A 20,379-nucleotide genomic window follows, 5' to 3' on the forward strand; every position below is an offset into this window, starting at 1 on the left:
CAGTACAAATGTCTGCAGGTCAGCAGATTGGGGACTTTCGAGATTTAGGAGGAGGGGGTGACAACTTTTACCCCATTTACAGCCTCTAGGTGGTTGCAGAAGGGCTGTTAGATGCATTCTCTCACTAAGACTCCTACCCATCCTATCCTTGGGAACATGGCTTCACTAGGTTTATATCCCCAATCATCTCCCGTATTCCAGGCAGCATCTGTCTAATAATAACAGTTATTGTTGTCATTTCTGGTAACATATATATAAAACTGGATGATTCCCTCTACCACCCGTTCAGTCTCGGGGCACTTGACTACATCACAGAAATCAAATTGCCAGATATTTACCAGGGCTGTCAGGTTTACCCAGAGAATAGTGGGGCCAGAATTCTTATTTACAATAGGGGCCGAAGAGGTAGGGGCGAGGATAGCCCTCATTTCCAGGATCAAAAACAACAGCAACATTTCCCTTCAGTCACTACTGTGACTAAACACTGGTTCGGTCTCTTTTACAATGTGAGGCGTGTATCCGGGTGCTCTTTCCTTCAAGTTTTACTGCAGTGGGGGTGACCAGGATCACCGTGTGAAGTCCTTCAAATCTCGGCTGGAGACAATCTCTGCACACAAACTTTTTCACATACACCAGGTCTCCTGGCACAAAGGGATGGTGTCCAGGAACCTTGTCTGGGTCTGGAAGAGAACTGAAGACAGTTAAATGCACTTTGGCAAGGTGTCCATGTAAGGCCTGCACATAGCTAGTCAAGTCCTGGTACTTGAGCTGCAACTGTTGTGGAAAGAAACATTCAATATTGGGGCTCCTGCCAAACAGAATCTCATACGGTGACAGTCCTGTCTTCCTGTTTGGGGTATATCTTACTGAAAACAAAGCTAGAGGAAGGCATTCTGTCCATGGTTTACCAGTCTCTGTCATTGCCTTCTGGATTTTAGGCTTAAGAGTTCCATTTAGTCTCTCCACTTTTCCACTACTCTGCGGATGGAGTATGCAATGCTTGACTTACCCCCAGTGCTGCCATTACCTCTGACATGATCTCTCCAGTAAAATGGGAACCCTGATCGCTTTCAATGACTTCAGGAACTCCATACCTGCATATGATCTCAGCCATCAGTTTCTTCCCCGTTGTCTCAGCCGTAGCTTTGGCAACTGGGTAGGCCTCTGGCCAACCTAAAAATAAATCAATGCAGACCAACACATACTCATACATCCCTACCCTGAGTAACTGAATATAATCAATCTGCAGTCTCTGGAATGGGTAAAGGGGCCGGGGAGTGTGTTTGGATGGGGTTTTCACTGTCCTACCCTGATTATGTGTGGCACATATCATGCAGCTCTGTACCTGGCTTTCTGCGCAGGTGGAAAACCCGGAGGGCAATCCATTGTTTCTGTAGGGTGTCACACATGGCCGTCTTCGAGTGGTGGACATTCCCGTGCAGAACCTGTGCCATCATTGGGTACAGTACCTGTGGTAGGCAGACCTTTTCACCCCTCCCCCATAGTCCAGTGACGGTATCAGAGCAAGCCCCTATCTTTTGCCACCTATTTTTCTCCTCCTTACTTGCCTGTTCTTGTAACCGGGCTAAGATGTCTTTCAACACAAGTGGAGATGGTGGGGTGTCTAGGTGATGTACTCGAGAGGCCACAGGAGTGCTTGCTGCTTTCTTGGCAGCCTGGTCTGCCAGTGCGTTACCCTTTGTCCGTCCATCAGTGCCTTTGGTATGTGCCTTTACCTTTATGATGCCTGCTTGGGTGGGAAGCTGTAGTGCATTCATAAGTTGCTGGACTGCCTCAGCACGTTTAAAGGGGTGGCCATTTGCTGTCAGGAAAGCCCTGGCTCTCCAGATAGGCCCATAATCGTGTGCAATGCCAAAAGCATACCTGGAATCAGTGTAGATATTTACAGTCTTACCTTCTGCTAGTTTGCACGTTTCTATGAGCTCTGCTTCTTGTGCAGACATATGAGCTGGCATTGACTCTGCCTTGATTACCTCATGCTCTGAGACCACAGCATATCTGGTACAGAAGCGTCCTTGGTCATCTTGGTGACGGGATCCATCTACAAAAAGCTCAAAATCAGCATTAGAATAGGCACACTAGAGACCAGCCGTTTCCTGAGACATCAATTCTAGACAATCATATGGTTTGGAAACCTAATCTTGTTCCTCTGGATCCATTCTAGAAAGAAAAAGAGTGTCCTTTTTCATGTCACCTTCATGTCACCTACTCCTCCCCCCTTTGGATCCAGGGGAACTAGGAGAAGAGTAGCGGGGTTTAGGACAGTGCACCTTTTTAAAGTCACATTAGCACACTGAAGTCGCAGCTGTCCAGCCATGGACATGTGGCTAGGTTATAACTGGTTAAGGATACTATATACATCGTGTGGGGTGTGGACCATCAGTGGATAATCCAAAACAATCTCTGAAGATTTGTGTAGCAACAGCTGGACAGACAACACAGCCCAAACACATAAGGGACTTCCTCTTGCCACCGTATCCAGGCGGCCGCTGTAATAAGCAACAGATCTCTGTTTGTTTCCATAAAGCTGAATCAGCACACCTGTAGCATGTCCTGCATAGGTGAGCTCTGTCTGCAAGGCAGTCTGCAATACTGTACGGCAGTGCTCGGGTGTCTTGTAATCAGTATCTAGGGCCTGCGGTGTGTAACACTATATCACAGGGCAAATTCCCTCTTTGGGTGGACAATAGCGTCTCCTGGATACAAGGGGCCATAAGTGGCAAGGTAGGCCTGACACTCTTGGGCTATGGCTGGGCTTCCCTTTTTAGCTATCTGTTGGGCCAAACCACCTCTATATGACAGGGTAGAGTTAGCTGGGTTTACTATAGCTCCTATCTGGTGGGTATTTATGTCCCCTTACCCCACTGAGAAAAGAACTTGGGAACTCTGAGGTGTGAAAGTTTCACGAGAAGAGGAGGTCTAGGGGCCTTTCTGGGCTGGGATTAAAACAAGCTCTTGGTCTGAGAATTGACATGACGAGGCTTGAGAGGTAGTGAAATTCCCATACGGGGTTAAAGGCGTATTGGAATGTGAAGCTGGACTCACGTGTACGAAGGAGGGGCAGAAGCTGGAGTCTGTTACATGGAGATAAGAAACACTGATCTCGCAGCTGCAGCGGTGGGGGCCAGTGAGCGAGCAAGAATCACTACGGCTAGTGATTTAACCCTTGCCTTTCTTGCTGGGCTAAATTCTTTTGAAAACCTTTTACTATTTGCAATGCATCATCCGGAGTGGAAATCTCAATATCGGGTCTACTACAAAAAGGTATGAATAGGCTTTTTATTACAGTGAAAATCCCAGATCTTTAAATACTACCATAAGACGCCCATAGAACTTCTCGGCAGTCCAGGATATATTGGTGCCTTTTACCAATCTTTCAATTACACTGATACAAATTTCCTCTAAGACTAAGCACAGGTCTGTTTCACTTCCAATTTCATACAGTACTTATTGCTTTAAACACAAATCTTTCAGCGTGTACTAAACCAAGGACAGAGAAAACTTTGGAATGCAATACATGGTTCCCCGTCCCTCTAGCCCGCAGCACCGAGGGGAAAAATTGCAAGCAGGTCGCGCAGGGATTCACATGCCCCCTCCCATCTAGTACTGCATTCCTCAGCGAGTCGGCACAGAAGGGAGAACACAAAAGCCCAGATCTTTGCCCCCCTTTCTCTAAGTTCGTAGCACAGATGAGGAAAAAGGAGAAATCCCACACCGGTCCGCTCACTCCTCCCCTCTACTACACAGCACTGATACAAAGCTCCGTATCTTCTACAAAGTCACAAATTGCAGCAGTTTTCAGACTTAATTTCTACAAAACTTTCCTATGATCCTCCGTGGTCTGGGCGGAGCCCCAAGGACGGCCCGTACGCACACACACGGCAGGTTTCCACCCAGGTTGGATTCTGCACAACACAAACAGGACACACCTACGCTTCTGGAAAGCTCTTTCCGCCGCCATTACAGGGCGGTGGCTGGGACTACATTTTCATCATCAGTGGCACGGCGGACATTTTACAATCTGTAAGATCACAGTTCACAGGCATTTTATAACCAAACACGGGCTCTACATTATCTGATCCTTCCTCTCCATCAACCTATTTTCATCCTTTGTTCTTTAAGCCTCGCGCAACTCGCAGATAAGCTTCTTGACTGTCTCTTGCCCTCCCGTGACCATTGTCTTGACTTCCACAGCATCCTCATCTAACTTGTGGGGGCACAGACTTCTTTTGCTTTAAGATACGCAGCATGACTCACAGAATACTATGTCCTCCTGCAGTAGGCCACTGGCAGCGATACCAACACGGTGTTCTATACCATGGAACTTCGCGTTCAACGTACTAGGAAAAGAGCCTCGCGCTCAATATTTCCTGTCCCTAAACTAGAACAACAGTGATTAACAGGCTATCCTGCCACGATATTCCAAACCGTCGGGAGGCGGTCTCCTAGTGAGAGCCCTCCACAGAAATACAGGTGGTCCCCCTCCGGGACGTCTTAATTACCTAGCTGGTACAATATCACAGAGGCTGCGTCTCCTATCCCTTCTCTAAGCCGCCCCACAATCTACAACTAGCTCAATCTTTCACTCCACTTCACTACTAGACAATAGTCACGGGTAGGATGGTTGAATGGAGTACAATGACCGGTGGAGGAGGTGTGGTGTACAGAGGACGCACAGAATGCGACGTCTCTCAGTTGCTGGTTCAGAGCGTGGCACAGGATCGCGTTCGGTCTCACCACTCGACCGGTCACCTCCCGGACCCAAGGAGACCACAGACAAACCAATAACGGCTGAGACACTAGCAAGTGTGACACATACAATGTATATGATCGCCACTTACCGTGTGCGGAGGGTGATCAGTCCTCGAGGTCAGCCACTACGGGTATCATCCACAGACATCCAGGCATGGGTCCAGGGGGTCTCGGATCGCTGGCCACACCCCCCGTTGGGCTGCCAATTGTCGGGGTCGTAACAACAATATACCCTTCCTTCACCAGTCATTCCAAATTAAAGTATGAGCCGAGCATTTGGTACCGGGTAAGAATGACTCAGACAAGGTGCTGATTCAATCTCAATTGAATGCCCGTGCATCTACTCATGTCTGCAACGGTCACAACAACTGACTTTATTCTAAAATACACAATACTATATTGAGTGTTAGGGGAAGGCGTGCATTAGGCGGGGTTTAAGCTAGCATCCAGTCTTTCTGATTTGTTCTGACGTCTTCTGGTGGATTCCTCCTTTTCTTCACATTCCTTAAGTTTCGTTTCTGAGGAAATGAATCTTAAGCCTTCGGACACTAAACTGAAACGAAACTGAACACTGGCGGCCATCTTTAAATACAATTACATTTGCATTAGCAGGGGAAAACTTATTGTTTCACAGTATAAAATATATAAAAGTACAAAGGTATATAAGAAAATATATTTTCACCTTGACAACGTCACGGTCATGTGACCGCGACGTCATCACATGTCCTACGCGAGAAGGACCTGCCATGACGTCATGGTCATGTGACCGTGATGTCATCGCAGGACCTGCACTCATACCAACCCTGGGACCGACAGGACTACAAGGGGCCCTCGGAAGGTGAGTATGTTTATTTTTTATTTTTTAACCTGTCACATACGTGGCTAGGCAATATACGTGGCTGGGCAATATACTATGTGGCTCTGTGCTGTATATTATGTGGCTCTGTGCTGTATACTACGTGGGCTGTGCAGTATACTACGTGGGCTGTGCAGTATACTACGTGGGCTGTGCAATATACTACGTGGGCTGTGCAATATACTACGTGGGCTGTGCAATATACTACGTGGGCTGTGCAATATACTACGTGGGCTGTGCAATATACTACGTGGGCTGTGCAATATACTACGTGGGCTGTGCAATATACTACGTGGGCTGTGCAATATACTACGTGGGCTGTGCAATATACTACGTGGGCTGGGCAATATACTACGTGGACATGCATATTCTAGAATACCCGATGCGTTAGAATCGGGCCACCATCTAGTGTAAAATATGTTGACAATAAATTGATTTACCGCTTGCTCAAGACGCGCACACACGCCGCGTTCAGAAACGGCCGACCTATCAAAATATAAAATCAATTAATCTGATCGGTAAACGGCATAACATACCATACATCACGCGGGATATGCATTGCGATAAATACTAAACAAACATTTAAAACTGCTATATGATGTGCCATTACGCAACCAGTAAATGATAACTAATCTTAAAAAAAGAAAATTATATAATATCTATGACCAAAAAGGAACAAAAATAGGAGGCAAGACACACACACACACACACACACACACACACACACACACACACACACACACACACACACACACACACACACACACACACACACACACACACACACACACACACACCAGAAATTTAGATTGGTTTGCAATTTTCAAGCTTGCAATTTTTATGCCCTTAAATCAAGAGAGCTCACACAAAATAGTTAATAAATAACATTTCCCACATGTGTCCACATTCAAAAAGTTTATTAACCCTTAAGTTGCTTAACAGGAATTAATGGAATGTGGAAGGAAAAAATGAACATTTGTGTTTTTTTTTATTTTTTTACCCAATTTATTTCATTTTTGCAAGGGAAGCAGTAAAAAATGGCCCCCAAAATATATTGTGCAATTTCTCCAACCTATTCTTTTGGTGCATGGCAGAGCTCGGTAGGGAAGGAGCGCCATTTGAGTTTTTGAATGTAAAATTTGGTGGAATAATTAGCGGACGCCATGTCGCCTTTCAAGAGCCCCTGATGTGCCTATACAGTGAAAACTGCTCACAAGTGATACCATTTTGGAAATTGGACCCCTCAGGGAGCATATCTAGATATGTGTTGAGCACCTTTAACCTACCAGGTTCTTCATAGAAAACAAAAAATTCACATTTTTCCCATAAAAATGGTTTAGCCCCCTTTTTTTTTTTCATTTTCACAAGGGTAACGGGAAAATGGACCCCAAAATTTGTTGAGCAATTTTTTGAGTGCACCAATACCCCACATGTTGTTGAAAACTACTTTTAAGGCACAAGGCAAAGCTCATAAGAGAAGAAGGGCCATATTGGAGTAAAGATTTTGCTGGATTGGTTTGAGGGTGCCAGGACGACAGAACATCCCCCATAAGTGACCCAATTTTACAAACTACACTTCTCAATGAATTCACTGCATCCCTAGATGATCATATTGACACCACAGGTGTATCACAGAATTTTATACCATTGGGCAGTGATGAAAAAATAATTACATTTCTACCACCAAAATTTTGTTTTAGCCCCAGATTTAGGCTATGTGCACATGTAGAATGGTCCTCTGCAGATTTTTTCCGCAGCGGATTTGATAAATCCGCAGGGCAAAAACACGGCGTTTTTCCAGCGGATTTACCGCGGTTTTTGTGCGGATTCCACTGCGGTTTTCTATTATGGAGCAGGTGTAAAACCGCTGCTGATTCCGCACAAAGAATTGACATGCTGCTGAATGTAAACCGCTGCATTTCTGCAGCATGGGCACAGCGTTTTTGGTTTCCCATAGGTTTACATTGTACTGTAAGCTCATGGGAAACTGCTGCGGATCCGCAGCAAAATCTACATCGTGTGCACATAGCCTTAAGATTTTCACACTGGGAAATGGGTAAAAATGGCACCTTAATTTGTCCCACAATTTCTTGCTTAACCATATGGTGAGACTCGGGATGGACACAGTGCTATTTTCCTCCTGTAGTGCAGATTTTGCAGGAATAGTTTACAGAACTCCAAATACAGAGCTCCTAAGTGCTAGAAGAGCAGAATCACCCGGTCAAGTGACCCCATTTTGGAAATGATACCCCTTTGGGAATTTATCTACAGATGTAGTGACGATTTTGACTCCATTGGTGTTTTCCAGTAACAAGCAGCATTGGATGTTGAGTGCGAATTGCAAACTTCCATTGTAGTGCCCGGTATATCAAGTTGCCCAGTGCGTTGTGGTGCCCAGCTCATGCTTCGGAAGACGTGCACCTGGAAATTAGGCGGGTGCTCATCACTACAGAAATGCCAAACGTGGATGTTAAATGTGGTTTAGGCACGCTGGGACTCAGAAATTAGGGGGGCATTTGGATTTGGGAGTGCAGAGTTTGCTGAATTTCTTTTGGGGTTGGGTGGTGGGGCTATGGGGCGGTTGCGAGGAGCTATAGCGCCTTTGTTCCACTAGTAACGTGGAAGACCCCTATATTTCCATTAACAGATCACGGATCTCAGTGGAGACTTGCTTTTGTTTGTGGATTTAGCTGAAGTTTTTGTTGGGAACATCTTGCATAACGTTTGGGGTCACATCTATTCTGCTCTCTACGATGAGCACTTACATCGGGGTTTCCATCTAAATCTCAGAGTGACGTGACAGATGAAACCACCGAGAGATCCACTCCCTATAATGCGGCAGCATAGCTACTCTGGCCTCTGTTCAGCGATGTCCTTCAAAATTGTGGTGGGCCGCGCTTTTATACACGCCTAAAAAGACAGACACCGTTGGATTATAGGGTCCACATGGCATCCACAGTGCCTCCATCTGCCTCATTATAGGGAATCTTTCGTCGGTAGTTCCGTCTCAATCACGTATTTCCGTGATTTACACGGAAACCCCAATGTAAGCGCTCAACGTAGAACCCAGGATAAATATCCGATGAGCCTTACTGCAGTCTTTAGGAGACAGAAAGAACAAATCAACAGCAGGTAAAGAATTGGTTTGATTTATTTTTTATGTTCTTCAAGCAGAATAAGCGATTAGACGACTTTATTTTTCAGGTCAGTGCAGATTTATATCTGTTTTTTTGTGTTTCGCTGCTGTCACACACTAAAAGACTCTTTTTATTTCAAAAACAAGTCTTAGCATTGCCATATTTTGAAAGCTATAATTTTTCAATGTTTTGTCTGACAGTCCTGTTGTGGCTTTTATTAGTACCATTTTCGCGCACATGATATTTTTTGTTTGCTTTCTATTCTGATTTTTCGGAGGCAGAATGAACAAATCAGAAATAGCTTTTTTAATTCTGTTCCGCATGTGGTAAAATTGATAAGGCAACATTATTCTTCTGGTCAGTATGATTACCGTGATATCGCATTTCTATTTTATTTTTTTTTTTGTTTTGCCGCTTTTACACAATAAAAATGTTTATAGTAAAAATAATTTATTTTTACATTGCTTTATTCTGAGAGCTAAAACTTTTTTTTTTGTGGGACAAGATAACGTTATCAGTATCATTTTTATTTACATTCTTCTTTATCACGGTGTACTCCACTTTTTCTTTTTTTTTGTTAGAGGTGTTCACTAAAGGAATTAACTAATGGGATCGTTTTATAGGTTGAGTCTTTTCGGGTCCGGCGATACCAAATGTTTTTTTTTTTTTTTTTTTTTACATACCGTAAATGTATTTTATTGGATGACGATTTTTTTTTTTTTTTAAAATACTTTTACAATGTTTATTATTTATTTATTTTTTTACATTGTCCCAGGATGGGACAAGAACTTTCTACTGAGAAATCGCTTATCTAATACTCTGCTATGCTTCTGTGTTGCAGAACATAAGATTAGCGTCTGATATGCAGAAAGGAGACGTATTAGCTCGTTCTCTGGGTGATCATGCGGCCATCTTATTTATAGAGCTGATACCCGCATTTGATCGCGGTGGCGTTCAGAGTGAGCCCGTGCGATCATGGTGCCGTATATATACAGCGGTTTGAGGTAACACAGCTCCCGTGGCTCCATATATATGGTGCGTGTCGGGAAGGGGTTAAGTGAATCTGTCAACATTTTTTTTGCTTTGTAATCTGATAACAGCATGATGTAGGTGAGGATGTAATGACCAGAGGTCCGAATAAGATCCAGTGAGTCACAAACCAAGACCAAGGCAGAAATCTCCAACTGTATTTACTCAAAGGCAAAATAATAAAGGTAATATGGAGAATATTAACCCCTTTCTGACATCTGACGTACTATCCCGTCGAGGTGGGGTGGGCCCGTATGACCACCGACGGGATAGTACGTCATCACCGATCAGCGGCGCTCACGGGGGGAGCGCGGCCGATCGCGGCCGGGTGTCAGCTGCATATCGCAGCTGACATCCGGCACTATGTGCCAGGAGCGGTCACGGACCGCCCCCGGCACATTAACCCCCGGCACACCGCGATCAAACATGATCCCTGCGGGCTTCCCTGAGACCCCCGGAGCAACGCGATGTGATCGCGTTGCTCCGAGGGTCTCCTACCTCCCTCCTCACCGCAGGTCCCGGATCCAAGATGGCCGCGGCTTCCGGGTCCTGCAGGGAGGGAGGTGGCTTACCGAGTGTCTGCTCAGAGCAGACACTTGGTAAGCCTGCAGCCCTGCACAGCAGATCGCAGATCTGGCAGAGTGCTGTGCACACTGCCAGATCAATGATCTGTGATGTCCCCCCCTGGGACAAAGTAAAAAAGTAAAAAAAAAATTCCCCACATGTGTATAAAAAAATAAAAAATAAAAAAATATCCTAAATAAAGAAAAAAAAATAAAATATTATTCCCATAAATACATTTCTTTAGCTAAATAAAATAAAAAAAACAATAAAAGTACACATATTTAGTATCGCCGCGTCCGTAACGACCCAACCTATAAAACTGCCCCACTAGTTAACCCCTTCAGTAAACACCGTAAGAAAAAAAAAAAAAAGAGGCGAAAAACAACGCTTTATTATCATACCGCCGAACAAAAAGTGGAATAACACGCGATCAAAAAGACTGATATAAATAACCATGGTACCGCTGAAAACGTCATCTTGTCCCGCAAAAAAAGAGCCGCCATACAGCATCATCAGCAAAAAAATAAAAAAGTTATAGTCCTGAGAATAAAGCGATACCAAAATAATTATTTTTTCTATAAAATAGTTTTTATCGTATAAAAGCGCCAAAACATAAAAAAAATGATATAAATGAGATCGCTGTAATCGTACTGACCCGACGAATAAAACTGCTTTATCAATTTTACCAAACGCGGAACGGTATAAACGCCTCCCCCAAAAGAAATTCATGAATAGCTGGTTTTTGATCACTCTGCCTCACAAAAATCGGAATAAAAAGCGATCAAAAAATGTCACGTGTCCGAAAATGTTACCAATAAAAACGTCAACTCGTCCCGCAAAAAACAAGATCTCACATGACTCTGTGGACTCAAATATGGAAAAATTACAGCTCTCAAAATGTGGTAACGCAAAAAATATTTTTTTGCAATGAAAAGCGTCTTTCAGTGTGTGACAGCTGCCAATCATAAAAATCCGCTAAATAACCCGCTATAAAAGTAAATCAAACCCCCCTTCATCACCCCCTTAGTTAGGGAAAAATAAAAAAATAAAAAAATGTATTTATTTCCATTTTCCCATTAGGGTTAGGGTTAGGGCTAGAGTTAGGGTTAGGGCAAGGGTTAGGGCTAGGGTTGGGGCTAGGGTTAGGGCTAGGGTTAGGGCTAGTGTTAGGGCTAGGGTTGGGGCTAGGGTTGGGGCTACAGTTAGGGTTGGGGCTAAAGATAGGGTTAGGGTTTGGATTACATTTACGGTTGGGAATAGGGTTGGGTGTGTCTGGGTTAGAGGAGTGGTTAGGGTTACTGTTGGGATTAGGGTAAGGGGTGTGTTTGGATTAGGGTTTCAGTTATAATTGGGGGGTTTCCACTGATAAGGCACATCAGGGGCTCTCCAAACTGGACATGGCATCCGATCTGAATTCCAGCCAATTCTGCGTTGAAAAAGGAAAACAGTGCTCCTTCCCTTCAGAGCTCTCCCGTGTGCCCAAACAGGGGTTTACCCCAACATATGGGGTATCAGCGTACTCAGGACAAATTGGACATCATCTTTTGGGGTCCAATTTATCCTGCTACCCTTGGGAAAATACAAAACTGGGGGCCAAAAAATAAGTTTTGTGGGAAAAAAAAGATTTTTTATTTTCACGGCTCTGCGTTGTAAACTGTAGTGAAACACTTGGGGGTTCAAAGTTCTCACAACACATCTAGATAAGTTCCTTGGGGGGTCTAGTTTCCGATATGGGGTCACTTGTGGGGGGTTTGTACTGTTTGGGTACATCAGGGGCTCTGCAAATGCAACGTGACGCCTGCAGACCAATCCATTTAAGTCTGCATTCCAAATGGCGCTCCTTCCCTTCCGAGCTCTGTCATGCGCCCAAACAGTGGTTCCCCCCCACATATGGGGTATCAGCGTACTCAGGACAAATTGAACAACAACTTTTGGGGTCCAATTTATCCTGATACCCTTGTGAAAATACAAAACTGGGGGCTAAAAAATCATTTTTGTGAAAAAAAAAAAAAGAATTTTTATTTTCACGGCTCTGCGTTATAAACTGTAGTGAAACACTTGGGGGTTCAAAGCTATCAAAACACATCTAGATAAGTTCCTTAGGGGGTCTACTTTCCAAAATGGTGTCACTTGTGGGGGTTTTTAATGATTAGGCACATCAGGGGCTCTCCCAACGCAACATGGCATCCCATCTTAATTCCAGTCAATTTTGCATTGAAAAGTAAAATAGCGCTCCTTCCCTTCCGAGCTCTGCTATGCGCCCAAACAGTGGTTTACCCCCACATATGGGGTATCGTCGTACTCAGGACAAATTGCACAACAACTTTTGTGGTCTAATTTCTTCTCTTACCCTTGGGGAAATAAAAAAATGGGGGCGAAAAGATCATTTTTGTGAAACAATATGATTTTTTATTTTACGGCTCTGCATTATAAACTTCTGTGAAGCACTTGTTGGGTCAAAGTGCTCACCACACATCTAGATAAGATCCTTAGGGGGTCTACTTTCCAAAATGGTGTCACTTGTGGGGGGTTTCAATGTTTAGGCACATCAGGGGCTCTCCAAATGCAACATGGCGTCCCATCTCAATTCCAGTCAATTTTGTATTGAAAAGTCAAATGGCGCTCCTTTCCTTCCGAGCTCTGCCATGCGCCCAAACAGTGGTTTACCCCCACATATGGGGTATCAGCGTACTCAGGACAAATTGTACAACAAATTTTGGGGTCTATTTTCTCCTGTTACCCTTGGTAAAATAAAACAAATTGGAGCTGAAATAAATTTTGTGTGAAAAAAAGTTAAATGTTTATTTTTATTTAAACATTCCAAAAATTCCTGTGAAACACCTGAAGGGTTAATAAACTTCTTGAAAGTGGTTTTGAGTACCTTGAGGGGTGCAGTTTTTAGAATGGTGTCACACTTGGGTATTTTCTATCATATAGACCCCTCAAAATGACTTCAAATGAGATGTGGTCCCTAAAAAAAAAAATGGTGTTGTAAAAATGAGAAATTGCTGGTCAACTTTTAACCCTTATAACTCCGTCACAAAAAAAAATTTTGGTTCCAAAATTGTGCTGATGTAAAGTAGACATGTGGGAAATGTTACTTATTAAGTATTTTGCGTGACATATGTCTGTGATTTAAGGGCATAAAAATTCAAAGTTGGAAAATTGCGAAATTTTCAAAATTTTTGCCAAATACTCGTTTTTTTCACAAATAAATGCAAGTTATATCGAAGAAATTTTACCACTATCATGAAGTACAATATGTCACGAGAAAACAATGTCAGAATCGCCAAGATCCGTTGAAGCGTTCCAGAGTTATAACCTCATAAAGGGACAGTGGTCAGAATTGTAAAAATTGGCCCGGTCATTAACGTGCAAACCACCCTTGGGGGTGAAGGGGTTAAGGCAGATGCACCCCAAAGATACACTAGCTCAGCAGCAGCTGAAATCACTGTGCCACTCCAAGGTCTCCTGAGAACTGTATGCTACAAAAGACTAATAAGAAATTTACCTAACCGGTCAACTAAAAACAGGAACAAGTGTAAATTGAATGTATGTTATCAAGGGAGCCCCTGGAACGGCACACTGAGTATAACTTACACAACTCTAATATGAGATACACCTCTAAAGTAACAATTAAACACTCTGCGCAGGGATACCCGGGTATCTATAACTTATGGTACCGTATCCTGAGATAGATCTCCTCTCAGGCAGGAATCCGCACAGGCTGCAGCCAGTCCATATCTTCAGCGCCAATAAGTTGCAGCAAGCTCCTCTTGTCTTATCGGCCGATGCCGAGCCCAAACGCCGGGGACTTAGTTAGTGGCCTCACGATGTTGTCTCTTCTTCTGTAGCTCCTAGGAATGCTTCCACGACAACCCGTCCGTCTCTGTATCAGCAATCTGTCCAGACTTGTCTCTCCACTCAATGCACAGGTACTCCACAGACTCCCAAATACGTAGTGGGTTTGCAGTAAAGTTTCAGTCTTTCAAAATAAAAGGTGAGCTCCTCTCCAGAAAAACGCTAGCAACAAAAGTCTCTCACAGAGTTGAACAAAAGGTCAGCTTTTCTCCAGGAAAACGTTAGCGATGAAAAGTCTCTCAATAGCTTCTTTTTCTCCAACAAACTCGCAGTAAAATCCACACACAGTCTCTTTGCTATATCACAGCAGCTTCTGCTTTTTCTTCCCGCCTTTCTCTTCTCAGCTCTCACTTCCTTATTTCACTTTACACACGAGACACCAGACCCCACCCCCCAGCACACATTGTCTCTCGGGGTTTTGCAGAGTCTGTCCTCTGCTGCAGCAAACAAAAACCACAGGGTCCTAGTGCCCTCTCAGTGGGACCACAGTTCACCCTCTTACAAGGACACCCTGATTCCAGTGATGGATCACTTACTGGGCTGTGTGTTATTTCAATAAAACCAGTGTGTTAGCAGGAGCAGCAGGAGTCTCAAGCCATTCAGTTCTCCTACTCTGTGTAACCCCGCCTCCACCACTGATTGGCAGATTTCTGCTGTGGGCGGGGTTATACAGAGCTCAGCATTCAGACAGCTGGTTGCAAATAAGTGTTTTTATCAAACCTGCAGCAAACGCCCTGTAAGTGAAACATCGCTGGAATCAGGGTCTCTGTCCATACATCATGCTGCTGTCAGATGAGATAACCTGGTATGGTTTATTTTTGATTCTGTATAAACCGTTCTGCAATCTGTTAATTAAAGGATTATTCCAATCTCAGCCTTTGGCTGAGACGGGGAGTAACTGCATTATAGGCAAGACAAAGAGTGAGGCCTAAACTCGACAGCGATGCATTAATTTCTATTATATTTTTACTTTTTTTTTCATTCTACTCCTGGTTTTGACTCGCAGATATAAAATACTGACTGATTGCTGAAGTGTGAATACCACATAAAGATGATTATAAGAAGGGATTACACTACTTTCATATTGATGACCTATCATCCGGATCGCTTGATGCTCTGGCGCCCATCACCCCTGCCGATCAGCTATTCGTGATGGCAGGATGTAAAGGTGTACGGAGCTAGACTAGATCTGCTGCTAGTCATTATTATAGGAGCGGAGCTGCAGTACCCAAGAACGGCCACTACACGGTGTATAACCTTGTGCTGTTTTGGCTCTGTACACTGTTGTACCCCTTGCCGCCACTGCAAATTGCTGCTGGTCTGCGGAGTTGACAGGTGTTGGAGCCCACCAATCTCATCGGTAGCCTTTGTTGTTGGAGTTTTTCATGTGCAACATTGCCCTATACACGTAATCATGGCTGTGTCACAGTTCCCAGCACAGATGGTGGTCCATGTCTGTCTGCTACTTTCTGTCAGATCTTTCTGCCAATTTGCAGCAATAATATTCGTTATTTTATATGCTATGGTTTTTTTTCCCTTCTGAAATTTGATTTTGTCTCATGTGTTTTGATTCAGGGAGTAGAAAATGACCTGCTCCACCATGGAGGTGGAAGACGTTCACAACGTGCTATCTGTCATGCAGAAGAATTTAGAATGTCCCATATGGTAAGTACGAAATTACTGAGAAATTTGAGTCGTGTCTAGAAGAAATGGCTGTTTTAAACCGAAAGTGATAAAATGTATTCATGGTATTAAATGGGTTGTCTGGTTAATATGTTATCACCCATCCACAGGATAGCTGATAACTTGATGAAAACTGAGGGTCTGAACTCGGTACTTACAGTGATTGGCAGAATGGCTACTTCAAACTCTGTTAGAATTGAGTGTCGGTGCATAAGTGCGACCTGGGAACGAATGGGGCTGCGGTCAGGTGTCTGACCTGCGTGCCATATTGTAACTGGGATGAAAGTTCCCCAATCTGCCCATCGATGCTGGTTCCAGCAGTAGGACACTCAACGAGCAGCAAATTATCACCTATCCAATGGATAGGTGTAAAGGGGTTGTCTGGTCAAAACCAGTTAAAAGCATGCAACAATTTTTGGTACAGAATTTTGGTAAGGTATGGCAGCCAACTGTGTAATATGTAATGGTAAAGTTGTCAAAAGTTTTAGTTGTCTTTATAAATAAAGACGCATTTTATAACACTATTGCTTAAAGGGGTTATTACGGTATTAATGACCCATCCTTAGGATAGGTCATCAATAACAGACCGGAGGTGGACTATTACCCTATACATCCACTGATCAGCAGGTTTGCAAACAGGTGTGTGGCACTGGACACCTCGGCTCCTTACACTGTTTAGTGGCCGCTCCCAGGTACTGTATGTCAGCTGCATCTAAACATTTTATTACTCAACATGCATGTAACACCAAACATTTTTTGGCATACGGTATTGAACGTGTTAATAAACCTCAGCGAGGTGGGAATTTTAAGCGCTGTCTTCTCACACGTGAAGCCTTCTGGATTTATTACTTGAACACCCGGTATCCAGCCGGTCTTAATAAACGCAACGAGTTAATGTACCATTATTGACATCATATTTATGAGCTGTATATATAAATTTTTTCTTTCATATTTTCTTTTTTTCGTTTTGTATATATATATATTTATAATTGATATATTTTTCTAGGAATGTTGCTTTTATAAAGATTATGTATTGCATCAGTAGGACCTTAAGTCACATGTTTTTGTAGTCCATGCTCATTGGTTGGTGGTAGTTTTATAATGTCAGTATGTCTGTGTCTCTGTAGCTCTGACAGAGATCTGTAATAGATCGAAACGCGTAGCTCGTTTCCCGTTTTTCATTATGGAGAGCATTGCAGCCTGTGTGTTTTTTTTTAAACATTCATCAATAAAGGATCTAATTTTATTCAAACACTTTGGAGCTGGAATCAACTTTTCTGTTTTCTACTACTGTATGTCAGCGCCTGTTCATTTAGATACCTCAGGTCAGAAGTGCCTCTCTTCCAATGCAGAAATTCCTGTAAAGTAATAATGGACTTTAAGGAAAGGTGCATCAAAATCTCTATCTTCTACTAGCTCACAAAGATACACCAAGTAAGCAAAATATGTGAGAAATACTAAAATATAACTTTAATTGTAATAAAACAAAATTTGTGTATATAAAACTACTACTCAATATTACCCGTACCTACAGGCAAAAAGACATGCCCAATAACCTAACAATTAGGCCACAAGTAGTGATGAGCGAATGTGCTCAGATAACGTGTTAGCGAGTATCTTGGGAAGTTCGGATAATATGAGTCCCTGCGGTGTTAGACAGCCGCCACATGTGGGGGGGATTGCATAACAAGCAGGCAATCCCTGCATGCGTTGTGGCTGTCTACCGCCGCAAAATGTGCAGCTGCGGGGCTCGAATATATTACCCGAGCACGCGCAAGATACTCGGGATTAAACATTATCTGAGCACGTTCGCTCATCCATAGCCACAAGATACAACAATATATGAAACTGACAGTGGTCCAGTTTGCAAATATTCATAGTACATGGGTGCAATGATCTCACCCAAACTTCTGCGTCCAATGAAGAGAAGAAGTTCATCACACCAGACATCAATCCTGTGTAAACCAGTGTCTCAGCCAATCGGTGTTTGCAGGAGATATTATTATTATTATTATTATTATCAATCATCATTCACCAATCATCATTCATCATCATCCATCTATGGAACACCATTGATTACATAAGAAGGGGTTACATACAAAATACAGATATCACTCACAGTAGATAAACCAGCAATGATAGACTGGTACAGAGGGAAGAGGACCCTGCCCTTGCGGGCTTAAATTCTACAGGATGTTGGGGAAGGAGATGGTAGTCAGGGGTTGCAGCAGCTTCGGTGTTTTTGAGGTGGCAGTGTGGTCATTGCAGGTTGTAAGCCCCTCATCATACAGTTTTTAATCAGGTCCACCACAGGCACACTGGTATCAAGATATTCATCTATGTCTACATTGTGCAGATTTCTCCCCTTCAGAACTCGATGGGAAGAAACGCACCCTATCAGGGCTATTCACATATAGGGTCAGATGTGGACTGCTCTACTCAGAGTGGGAGTTTTTGGAGACTAGGGCCAGCACAGTATGACGGGTCTAATAGGACCTCCTGCAAACCTCTCTTGGCTGAGACACTGGTTTACACAGGATTGATGTCTGGTGTGATGACCTTCTTCTCTTCCCTTGGACACAGACGTTTTGATGAGATCACTCCATTTTATACAATCTCCTGTGTACTACGGACATTTGTAAACTGCCTGTAATCTGGACCAATGTCAGTTTAATCTATTTTTATAGCTTGTGGCCTAATTGTTAGGTTATTGGGTATGATATGTCTTTATTCAGTCGCCATGACAGCACCACGAGAAAGGGGATCCGCCCTTCAGGGACAGGAAACCTAGAGACATAAAAGGGCGGCACCTCTCTCCCGCATCAGTTGGTTTCTTGCCCCTGACAGAGGAACCTCTTCAGGCAGGCCATATGAAGTAGGTCGAATCAAAGAAGATAGCCCAGTCCTGGCAGACCGATTCAGGTAGCGGGGGTCCCCTGCCTCGGTCTATCCAGGATACTGGAAGCACCACGCGGCAGGGAGACTGCTGGTGTCGGTGGCAGCAGAGGGAACCAGCCTTCAGGAGAAGTGCTTGCTTCTTAGTGGCCCATCGTCGCAGGTACCTGGTAAGTATGTGGAGCCCATCTCCTGAGGCCGTGCCTGATGGGACCTCCCGGGATCTGGTCGCATCCTAGGGAGGGTGTGCGCGTCGGTCGGGGCGGCGCTCGCATGCTCGGTCGCGCGTCGGCTCGCAGGCCACTGCCATACCGGAAGGGGCGTGTCCGGATGACGCGGCTGGCGTCTGAGTCCGGGCGATGTATCCGGCAATTGCGGGGGGGGGGGGGGGGGGCGGACGGACCTTGGGGGGATCCCTGTGGTCAACCGGGGGCGTGGACTTGGGAGGGGGAGGCACTCCACCATTAATCATGGTACCGGGCAGGTCACCTGCTGACCCCCATCAGGGGGTGGTACCTTGGGGGGCATATTTAAGGAGAGTATGGTGGCTGCTAAGTGCTTCCGACCCATTCTTAAGATGGAGACACTGGAGCAAGGAGCACCGCAGCCTGACAAGCAGCAGCAGCTTCAGCCTATTGAGGAGTCTCATCCTATCTCCCAGCAGCGATCTAGTGGCAGCAGTCACGCTGGTGGAGTTAAAAGTACTCAGAAATCCAGGTCGATCAAGTCCTCAAGCCGTAGAACATCGCCGGCTAGGAAGGACCCCCCGCTTATTACGGTACCACTCACTACACGTCTTGGGTAAGTGATCTTTGTGAAAGTTCACTTAGTGATGTTCTGTTCCTCCTTATGTTCCCTCTCTCCTTGTTAGGGAAAAAATGTTCTGCCAAAGCCAAGCATAGGGAGTGTGCCAAGTGTGGGGAACCACTCCCAGATGGTCATGAAAAGAGATTATGTAAACTCTGCATACAATGCTTAATTGAGGAGGAGGCTCCTGACCTTACTTCTACTTTAAGGGATATGGTTAGGCAAGAAATCAGAGGTTCTATTAAATCCATGTCTCAGAATACAGATTTCAAAAAGGGGAAAGAAATCAGATCCCCAGTTTCGGATTTGGGTTCGGACTCTGGTGAACTGAGCTCAGATTCCTTCCCATCATCCTCTAAGTCTGTAGACGCCGAGTCCGGTCATTCTTGTTTACCGCTGGACAGAGTTAACCACCTTGTTAAAGCGGTAAACAATGCAATGGGGATTGAGGAGACCCAGTCAGAATGGTCCATGCAGGACATAACGTTCAAAGGTCTAGATCGAAAATCCCAAAGGTCGTTTCCGGTGGTTGATAAGATAAATACATTGATTACAAGAGTGGAAAAAACCCGAAAGGAAGGGTTCGCTCCCACCGGCATTTAAGAGAAGGTATCCATTTGAAGAGCAAGCATCGTCCTCATGGGACAAGGCCCCGAAGCTGGACATGGCAGTAGCCAAAGCGTGCAAAAGGACCTCTCTTCCATTTGAGGATTTGGGAAATTTAAAAGATCCACTATACAGAAAACCTGACGTTTTTCTTAAAGGTGCTTGGGA

The 20,379-nt window shown here is 44.3% G+C and overlaps 1 protein-coding gene across 2 annotated transcripts in view; it reads left to right on the forward strand.

Annotated features, from left to right (window-relative positions):
• BRCA1 (BRCA1 DNA repair associated) overlaps positions 1–20,379 on the forward strand; it is a 220,792-nt gene that overhangs the window by 13,021 nt on the left and 187,392 nt on the right. For both annotated transcript variants that reach the window (XM_077252036.1, XM_077252038.1), the window contains exon 2: positions 15,796–15,885. In XM_077252036.1, the coding sequence (XP_077108151.1) occupies positions 15,806–15,885 (80 nt within the window). In that variant the 5' untranslated portion in view covers positions 15,796–15,805. The remainder of the gene's footprint in view (positions 1–15,795; positions 15,886–20,379) is intronic.

The sequence above is a fragment of the Ranitomeya variabilis genome, chromosome 4, assembly GCF_051348905.1.
Source record: "Ranitomeya variabilis isolate aRanVar5 chromosome 4, aRanVar5.hap1, whole genome shotgun sequence".
Classification (NCBI taxonomy): domain Eukaryota; kingdom Metazoa; phylum Chordata; class Amphibia; order Anura; family Dendrobatidae; genus Ranitomeya; species Ranitomeya variabilis.